Source organism: Borostomias antarcticus, assembly GCF_949987555.1.
Source record: "Borostomias antarcticus genome assembly, chromosome: 21".
Classification (NCBI taxonomy): Eukaryota; Metazoa; Chordata; class Actinopteri; order Stomiiformes; family Stomiidae; genus Borostomias; species Borostomias antarcticus.
Genome location: NC_140254.1, coordinates 6679245 through 6689582, shown reverse-complemented (window position 1 = coordinate 6689582; position 10338 = coordinate 6679245). Strand labels below are relative to the sequence as shown.

The following is a 10338-nucleotide window of genomic DNA, read 5'->3' as shown; positions in this document are numbered from 1 at the left end:
ACTGTTTATAAGTTATTTATTGTTGTTAAATAAATATAAAACTAGTATGGCTAAATTCGGCATCTTTATTCAAAAGAGTATATTCAAGTGTTATCTGTCACATGGAAAATCATACCAGTATAATGAGTAGTGACATGTTTCTACCATCTTCTAAATATGCACACTATAGGCAAAGTAAAAAGTAGAAAAATAGGTACAACTAGAAATAGCCTACCGCTTTGCGATTGTATGCCTCTGCCAACAAGAGTCAATTTGCTGTTTAGGCCTACACTCTCTGTCTAGACTCAAAATAGCCTATGTAGTGAAGACTTAATTAATTGTATTTAAATGAGCCCAAGAATCCAATTGTGAAAACATTCCCTTAAGCTGTTTCTGAGATATGTGGTGGAGGTTGTTGTCCCGACAACAGTTAGTTCAGCACTCCACCCCCTCCACGTAGGCCTCCTCATTATTGTTGGAGATCAGGCCTACCGCAGCTGTGTCATCAGTGAATTGATAATTGAGCTGGAATTGTAGGTAACTGTGCAGTCGTGTTTGTACAGAGGATATGAAACAGCTCAGTGTTGAGGGTGAGAGGGTGACTTTATCCAGTGATGAGGGTGAGAGGTTGACAGTCTCCAGTGTTGAGACAGTTGCTGAGTTTGGGGGGAGTTATGGTATTGCATTCTGAAATATAGTCAATGGATGGCAGCTCTTAACTATAGTTGATGAACAGCAGCAGCCTTACATAATTTGCCTCATACACTTTGCTTTCCATTCATATAATTAAATCTATGTCTTAAATTAAATCCTATCTCCTACTATATAGGCTAAGATAAAATACTGAACCCCTTTTTGAAGGGCGCTACTAATCCCTAAGTGCCTCGAAATACTCCAAAATATACCACAAAATACCTCAAAGCACTCCAAAGTATACCACAAAGTACCGCAAAGTACTCCAAAGTATAGCGCAAAGTACTGCAAAATACCATAAAGTACCCTGAAGTATACAGCAAAGTACACCAAAGTATACAGCAAAGTACAGTATACCACAAAGTTCCCCAAAGCATACTGCAAAGTACCTCCGTATACCACAAAGTACCACAAATTACCACACATTACTGCACAGTATGGGTACGTACCTCAATGTATACCACACAGTACTACAAAGTACCCCAAAGTATAACGCAAATTGACCAAAGTATATTGCAAAGTACCACAAAGTCACCAAAGTATACCACTAAGTACCGCAAAGTACTCCAAAGCACACCACAAAGTACCTAAAGGTATTCCGCAAAGTACTGCAAAGTACCACAACATTTACTGCAAACTACCGCAAAATATCAAAGTACCTCAAAGTACCCCAAAGTATACTGCAGAGTACTGCAAAGTATTGCTGTGTACCCCAAAGTATACCCCAAAGTACTGCAGAGTATACCACAGAGTACCCCAAAGTATTCCACAAAGTACCTCAAAGCACCCAAAAGTATACTGCAAAGTATCATAAGACACACCAAAGTATGGAAAAAAGACCCACCTGATAATGTAATAACTTGACCAATACTTTTGTCCGTATAGTGCATGTGCAGCGTCTCTCTATGGTTATGTCAATGGGAGGATACTGACCCCTAGTGGTGACTGAGCGTCAGGGCATTCACCACTAGCCTCGTGAGAACATCCTGATCTCACGAGCACTAGCTCACCCTCACTAGCACAGTGCCAACACACCATTAACCTCACCAGTAGGCGTTCTCTTCTTTTAGACGTACTGTATAATTCAACTTTGCTGCAAAAGTTCATCACTAGTCTATTGGGAAGGCATGTGGTAGGCTATTTGAGTGTGTGTGCTCACTGCAGAATACTAGGCCTAAATTAAATATGTTGTTGAATATTGAGCAGCATTTGAAAACTTAAAAAAGTTGATCAGCAGTTAAAACGTTTTGTAGGAAACAAAAGAAAAAAAGGTGTATCTTTTAGGTAATGTGTGCAGTTACCTAGCAGGCCTACCTGAGTGTTTTTAGCTAAAGCATTATAGCATTGTTTCACTATTGTTGTACATTGTGGTTATTATAAATAATACTACTATGGATAGCCTACAGATAAAGGATGAGAAAAATGAGTATAGGAGACTTCTTCCTATTATGCATGTTCCTTAGTTTCACCACAAGGTGTCACTGCACTGCTGTATTTTGAATCTACCCAGTTGCTAGGCAGTCTCGATTTTATAATAGCTCCATGGTCTCTTCAGATTCAGATTTTTGTGCATGGCTGTAAGCCAGCGCACCTAGTATAGCGTTTGTCCGGTTATCACTCCCTCCCTCCTTCCCTCCCTCTGTTGAATGTTGACCTGCATTTCTCTTGCAGGAGGCATAACCTATGCGTACAGGTTACGCCCAGTCTGCCGCCAGACCCATCTCTCTAAAGAAGGACACTAAAATCAAATTGCCAATCTCCACTGCACAAGTAGAGTCACGGTGAAAGTAATGGAGTTCAAGGCCCCGGTGGGGGATGATTTTATGGGACCATACCCCAAACCTCCACATGTTCATCCTTTCACTCCAACCTTTACCCCTTGCCTTATAGGTTAGATCCTGTCCCAACCCCAATCCTTATTCTAACCCCAAACAACACTAGGCTGTAAGCCAGTGCACCTATAGCGTTTGTTTGGTTATGACTCCCTCCCTCCGTTGAATGTTAACCTCAATTTCTCTGTTGGCACCACAAGAGGCCGTAGTCCCAGCACACCAAAATCTATATATGGATCTTCACTGCACAAGTAGAGTAGTGGTGAAAGCAATGGACTTCCAAGTGGAAGATCGGGGTTCAAGGTCCTGGTGGGGATGATTTTGGGAAACCATACCCACACCCTCTGCTATCCTGTGGGTTTATTCCTAAGTTTAATTTCGGCCTTTCCATCCCTCTCTCTCCTACTCTCCTTTCCCCTTTTTTGGAAGTATGTGAGAGATTCCATAGGAACAAAAACACTATGACATCCCACACTTGCAAGTTCCTTGGTAGTGTAGTGGATTAAGTGTCCAATTCCCATGTGGGAGACCAAGGTTCAATCCCCAATTGAGGACAAACTTGTATAATTCTTAATTTTAGCCACAACCTTTCTTCCTCTCCTCTCTGCCCCCTTTTTTCAGACGGACGGGAGAGATCCCATGGGAACAAAAAGTTTATTTTTTTATTTTTAAGGAAATGTACAGTCTGTTTTGCAGATGAATTATCTGTGTCAAACTGATTGCAGAAACCGTGTGACCAATTACAAGTCCCATTGATATACTAGACTTGTGCTTACTGTTATGTTTCTTTGTGTATGCAACTCTGCATTTTATTTTCTGCTCCTCCTGTTCTCGGTCCCCCTCCCAGATTCCTGAGTGGATCCAGTTATAATTAATATAATTCAAAAGATTTTAATAAATATGAGCATTGTGATTTGTCATTTGTGTTTGTCACTGGATGTTAGAGAAGTTATGTAAAAATGTGGTTAACTGGTGGTGCTATGTCAGTTATTGAATTAATGTGCAGTAATTGAACACTCCTCCTCATCTGTTTTGAAATTATACCTACCGTGGGTGGGTATAAAAAGGCATGCAATTCCAAAGCGTAATGATGCACAATTGCTGCTTTATATGTAGGCCTACTGCTGTTTGATCTTTATATGTAGGCCTACTGCTGTTTGATCTTTATATGTAGGCCTACTGCTGTTTGATGATGTGGAAGAAGGAATTCGGAGAGAGCGAGTCTTCAGGGACCGGCAAGACCTACTGGCCAATGATGACGAGTGGCTCATGAGCCGCTTCCGCTTCTTTGCTGCCACGTTTGCCGTCATGTTAGATTTGGGCTGTATTGATTTCTGTGAATTGGAGGCGTTTCACTGGCCATTTATAGGCATTCATGGGCATTAAGGGGGTGGGATAAAACGCGCGCTCACGTGCACCAAGTTTAGAGTTGATTGAGATTTATAATGGGGAGCCGGCGTGGGACGTGCGTGCGCACTTTATTATAAATGTGAAAATCGTTGTGCGCACCTTTTGGAACTTGCGGATGTCCGCAACCCTTAGTACGCGAGTCCTGAGCAAGGTTTTATAAATGAGACCTCTGAACAGAAACAAGCCAGCCACGTACATAACCCAGGCTGGACCTGGCCTGGTTATTTGTTACAAGTATATAGTGCAGTGTACAATGTCCAATGAAATGTTAATGTTACCGATTTTGTGCTCAATCAACAAAAAGTTATAAATTGCAAAAAAACAATACAAATAGAGGCGTGGATGTATTATATACATGGGAGGGTATCTTTGTTGGCTCTATTGATGCCATTTAGTTCTTCAACGTTTCGGGGGTAGGTGTGTGTCCTATTTTTGTGGCCACGTGTGAGTGTTGTGTTACAGAAAAAAGGGTAAAGTAACGTACTCGCAAATTATAACTAGTACATTGCATCCGGAAAGTATTCATATCCCTTCACTTTTTCCACATTTTGTTGTGTTACAGCCTTATTCCAAAATGGATTAAATTATTTTTTCCCTCAAAATTCTACACACAATAACCCATAATGACAAAGTGAAAAATGTTTTTTAGACATTTTGGCAAATGTATTAAATGTAAAATAAAATATCACATGTATTCTCTATCCTATATGACACTTTTGAACTCAGGTGCATTCTTTTTCCACTGATCTTCCTTGAGATGTTTCTACAACTTGATTGGGGTCCACCTGTGGTAAATGCAATTGATTGGACATGATTTGGAAAGACACACACCTGTCTATATAAGGTCCCACAGTTGACAATGCATGTCAGAGCACAAACCAAGCGATGAAGTCAAAGGAATTGTCTGTAGACCGCCGATACAGGATTGTATCAAGGCATAGATCTGAGGAAGGGTACAAACAAAAATCTGCAGCATAACAAGCACATCTCCATCATTCGTAAATGGAAGAAGTTTGGAATAACCAGGACTCTTTCTAGAGTTGGCCGCCCAGCCAAACTGAGCAATCGGGGGAGAAGGGCCTTGGTCAGGGAGGTGACCAAGAGTCCGATGGTCACTCTGACAGAGTCCCAGCTCTGTGAAGATGGGAGAACCTTCCAGAATGACAACCATCTCCACCAATTAGGCCTTTATGGTAGAGTGGCCAGACGGAAGCCACTCCTCAGTAAAAGGCACATGACAGCCCGCTTGGAGTTTGCAAAAAGGCACCTAAAAGACTCTCTGGTCTGATGAAACCAAGATTGAACTCATTGGCCTGAAGTGTGTGTGTGTGTGTGTGTGTGTGTGTGTGTGTGTGCGCGCGCGTACACACGACGGGCTTCATTTCCCTCTGCATTGTTTTGTTGACATCATTCATTTGATCCATGTTATTGCAGGGTAGGATTCGCAGCAATGTGTTTCTGAGCTCGTCCGTTTGCGAGACACTGCTCTATCCCGCTACGCCACAGAAAAGATGGCTAACCGATGATGCAGCCGGTTAGTACTTATCTAGGGGAGTGAGTTTCACTACTCTTCTGTAGCCTGCTCGTTACACTCACCCTCCTAAACTCACTCTACACTAGTGGACATCTGGGTCACGGCACCATTGTGATGGACTTCATTCTGCTCTCTACTTCATGTTTTTGTTGTCACTCATTCATTTGACCCATGTTAAGGAATGCACACGGGGATTCGAAGCGATGTTTTTCTGAGCTCGTCCGTTTGCAAGACACCAGTATCCCGCTACCCCACCAAAAAGCTAGCTATTCGATGACTCAGCTGGACGGTACTTATACCAGGGGAGTGAGTTTCACTACTACTAGCCTCCTCGTAACATGTTTGGTCATTGAATGATATTCATTGTATGTGATTGCATAGGTTATATAGTGGAGTTTAAGAAATACTCTCAAGATCTTAAGTGACAAACTCTGTATGGCGACACAGTGTTCTATGTATTGGGCTTAAAGACATCTCTTTCACATGGCACCCACTTCTTTCTCTCATTCCTTCCTGTCTTCTAACCCGTTCAGTCATGTGGGGTCGCATGGGTGACAGGCGGGCAGTCATGTGATAGGATAACACCCATAAATACACACTCTTTCTCCCTCTCTCTCTCTCTCTCTCTCTCTCTCTCTAACCTAATTAAACATGCAGGGCAACATCACACCGAGCATTAGTAGATGTTTAAAGAGATTGCATGGCAGTGCTGACTCTGAGTGTTTGTGTTCACATTTATATTTGTGTTTGTCTGCAGTGATTGATTTCTCATATGATTGAGAATGATTGGTCTAGAATATGGTCCTCAATCTCATTTGGAGTTGGATGCCTCTTGATCCCAAAACCGCAGCATTCCACAGCCAATCAAGCGATGCATGGCCCCATGACATCATCGCCTGTGGTATGAGGTGACATAATAGCTGGGTGGATAATTATTTATTTTATTTATTAATTATTTAATTGAGCAAATACCGGAGGATTTTCCATTCAGACCGGAGCACATAAGACTGGTTTTGTCAAACACACATTTACAGTGGATTTGGCAGAATGCATCGAAAGCCAAGAACACATTCTCTCAGTTAAGGCACAAAAGAGGAACTACACATATAATAGCTGAGGTTTTCAATCGTAACTCACTCACTCACTCATTCACACAAACACACACACTCACTCACTCACGCATGCACTCACTCACTCACTCATTCTCACACACGCACACACGCACACACTCACTCACGCATGCACTCACTCACTCTCACACACACACACACACATTTCCTCACTTAGTCGTTCCCTTTAACACACACTTATTCACTTATACCCACTGTGAGTTTATAGAAAACAATTTGGAGAGTGCCCAGGAGGCCTGCTGGCTCAGCAGTGTTCAGACCTGAGGAGAACCTCAGAGGAGGCTTGTGTGCTGATCGTCTGAAAACCTGGAGAAAAAAACACCCCTCGCTGTGAACTGTGGAAGGACTCTCCTCAGGAAGTCCATGTGTGTGGTGTGGTGGAGGCAGCGGAGAGATCTTAGAGTCTGTTAAACACATTCTTTATCCACATGTGATCCGTACCATTGTCCATATATACCATATCAGTCTGTATTTGTTTTATCTGTCAGACTGAGACACAGGCCTGGTAGACATGTCCATACATAATGTAGAAGTAGTCATTTGACACTTTGTAACTGGGTGCAGACAGGGCCAAGGAAGAGGGGTGGGGGACTTTTATTGAGCTCATGCTGTAAATAGGTGCAGCTGGGAGGGAGTGCAGAGGGAATAATGCCGGTCTCAATATTCTATTATTTTCTTATGGTCCCTCTCTCTCTCTCTCTCTCTCTCACACACACACACACGCACACACACACTCTTTCCCTGTACCACTCCCTGGTTTTTCCCTGTGCCATTGCCAAATGTCTCTCAGACATAGCGTCGTTCAGAAAATATGGATTCTTTTTGGGAGTTCTAACGGACAAAATAGTGAGGGATGAGGAATGGGAGCACACAGAGGGAAAAGAGGAGGAGAAGGATGGAGAGGAAAGGGTGTGGAGGGGGTTTCTGGAGAGGACAAGTGGCAGGGAGTGATGGAAAAGTGGAACCAGAGATGTGAGGCAGTGGTGCAGGGAGGAGGGGGGTGCAGAGAGAGAGAGGAGCTGAATAAAGAAGGGTTTCATCAGTTTGAAGAGCTTCAGAAACTTTGGAATGATGTTTGCAAATGCAATTCACTATCCATTCATGTTTATGTTTATTCATAACAAGTTGTAAGTATGTTTATGTTTATTCATAACAAGGTTTAGGATTTACAGTTACTTTGGTAAACATTATTTAAAAAATGGTCACTATTTGTGTGTTATTTTGCAGTATAGAGAATAAATACAGCGGTAGAGGGTATAATAAGATCTGCAATATCACAAGCGAGTTATACAACATTACACATACAAACACAAACTGACACAATTTACAATGCTATGACTGACAAATGCAATTGACTAGAAGATTTTAACAACTACTTCACTGACACATCTTGAATAAGCAAAGTATGAAAGAAGTCTTACATTGAAATATTGTGCAACAGTCTTAAAAGTTGTTCACTCTCTTTCATACACTCTGGTACACACCACATCCCCAGCACTCATTGTCTGCACAAAAAAACACATCACAAAAGTGAGAGAATTAGTATACACATCGGTTCAACAATGGTAGTGGTAAAGTATAATATCTACCTATAGGCCTATTCATCCACTAGAATGACTCTAACATTGTTGATTTGAAAACATTTACAATTATCAATTGGTTGGATTACCAATATCAGTTCGCCATCATTGGTCAGCTCACGGGTCCAGGCAGTCTTAGGCCCCTCCCCTTTCTGCAGAGTCTGTTCACAGCTGATCTTGCTGTCTGTCTCCCACCGAGGAACACTCTGAAGGGAGACACGGGAGGAAGGCCAATGTGCATATGAATGACAGCTATGCAAATTGAAAGGTCTCTATAGTTTGACCAAGACGGTTGTGGTCTGGTGCTGCTAAGTTACTCAGCATGTTACTGGACCCTCAAGTCTATCAGATGGTACTGAACTTTATGTCTAAGACCCTTCACTAGCCAATGAGAGAGAAAGAACAGACCACTGTATCATTACCGAGAGCAACGATCATGTTACTTCAGAAATTATTACCACATGCTCATACTCCGGGCAGTAGAACCCTGCTTCAGTATGCTATCCTGAAAAATATGCATGCAATAACATCAGGCTTAAAAGCAATATAAAGGCATGGAGAAATGAGGCCAGGTATTGCACAGATCCTACCTCCGTATGCAGGAGTCCTTGAAAAATATGCATAGAATAACAATAGGCTTCAGGGAGAAACATTGAAGGTGTAAATAAGAGGGTGTGTGTGTGGGGGGGGGGGTTAGGGTTAGCGGTGTTACCGCGCAGGGGCGTCCATCCACCGTGGTCTCGCTGAAGGACTGTCCCACGGTGAAGGAGACGTGGGTGGTGCGTACGCTGGTGGACGTCTGGACGGACAGGGTCTCTCCCTGCTGCGTGATCTCCACTGCCGGCCTGGAGGCCGCGGCCGCCGCTATCTTCCTCAGAAATACGTTCACACCTGGGGAGCACACACACACACACACATGTATCGATGGGCTATTGCGTGGTGTGGTGACATTGTGATGAAAAGCCACACCAAACAGTAATAGACGTTGGTGATTAATTGTAGGTGGAAAAGATGTGTGAGTGTGTGGGGGGGGGGGGGTTGTGGGTTAGCACTGAGCTTAGACTAAGAAGGATCTCACTCATTCAGTTTGTGGTAGGTTAACTTATTGATACTGCAGGGGCTCTCTCCTCACTGCCTATTCATTAATTCCTATTCCAAAGTTTTCAGACTGCCCTCCTTCTCCACATCTGATACTATTTCTCCATGGGCAGTCCATATTTGCTCATGGAATGGTAGCAGGCATGCAGTGAGACCCCCAGAGCGAGCTGAGGAGGCCCAGGGCACTGAGGGAATGTCAGTCTCAGTGCTGTCTGACTGAGGGGGCCCATTTCAGGGCTTAGTTCCGTTTACACTGGCTTTAATTACTATTGCATGAGGACCTGGTTTTAGATGAGAGAAAATACCCCAGTCTTCCACAAGCTATTAGTCTTCAAATGTTTAATGGATGCCATTGACTGGCCCTCTTCTGACCTGCTTCTGACTCCCTCTTTATTTCTCTCTCTCTCTCTCTCTCTGTCTTTCTCTCACTCACTCACTCCCGTGTGTGTTTCCTTGCTTTTGTATGTCACTTATTTTTAATGAGTGCAACATGGTAGCAAATAATTCACTACAAAAAAAAACGAAAAGGAAGGTCTCAATGACAAATAACTTGTGGTGGTGTACCACAAAACATGCTGCTTCACCATTTTGACCCAGCCTACTGGGATGCTAAAAGGTGACTGCCTTTGTTTAACTTTGTTTCCCCTTTGCAAGGTAATTGATTTTGTTATTTAATTAAGAAGCCAGTATCTGTGCAACACTGACAGTGATCATGCAAAAGCTTTACGAAAATCCTGTATTTCAGGAAGGACAACAGTAAAATAGCAAATAATAAAGTAAGACAATAAAGGAATTCACTCACCCAATGCTTTTAGGAGTTCTTCAAAATTTTCAGAGCTTTTTATTTTCCATTTGCCAGAGAAGTCTGTGATTTTACGTTCCATTTCCTATTTCCAATCGATATCGAGTCGGCAGGCTATCTGTCCTTCACTGCAAACCCTGCTTTTATACACCTCTGCTCGCGCGCTCAGTTGATTCAACATCAACGCCCTACCTCGCTCTCTCTCTCCCTCTCTTTCCCTCTCTCTCTCTCTCCCTCTCTTTCCCTCTCTCTCTCTTTCCCTCTCTCTCTCTCCTGCAAG

At 42.8% G+C, this 10338-nt stretch overlaps 1 protein-coding gene across 1 annotated transcript; it reads right to left on the bottom strand.

Moving 5' to 3' along the window:
• Window positions 1-8032: 8032 nt before the first annotated feature.
• On the bottom strand, window positions 8033-10140 carry LOC311323081 (cellular retinoic acid-binding protein 2-like; the record flags this gene model as incomplete). Its single annotated transcript, XM_084455224.1, has 4 exons — window positions 8033-8083; window positions 8248-8364; window positions 8871-9049; window positions 10059-10140. 4 exons carry the CDS (start codon window positions 10138-10140, stop codon window positions 8033-8035), a joined length of 429 nt encoding a protein of 142 aa, XP_084311350.1.
• Window positions 10141-10338: the final 198 nt, after the last annotated feature.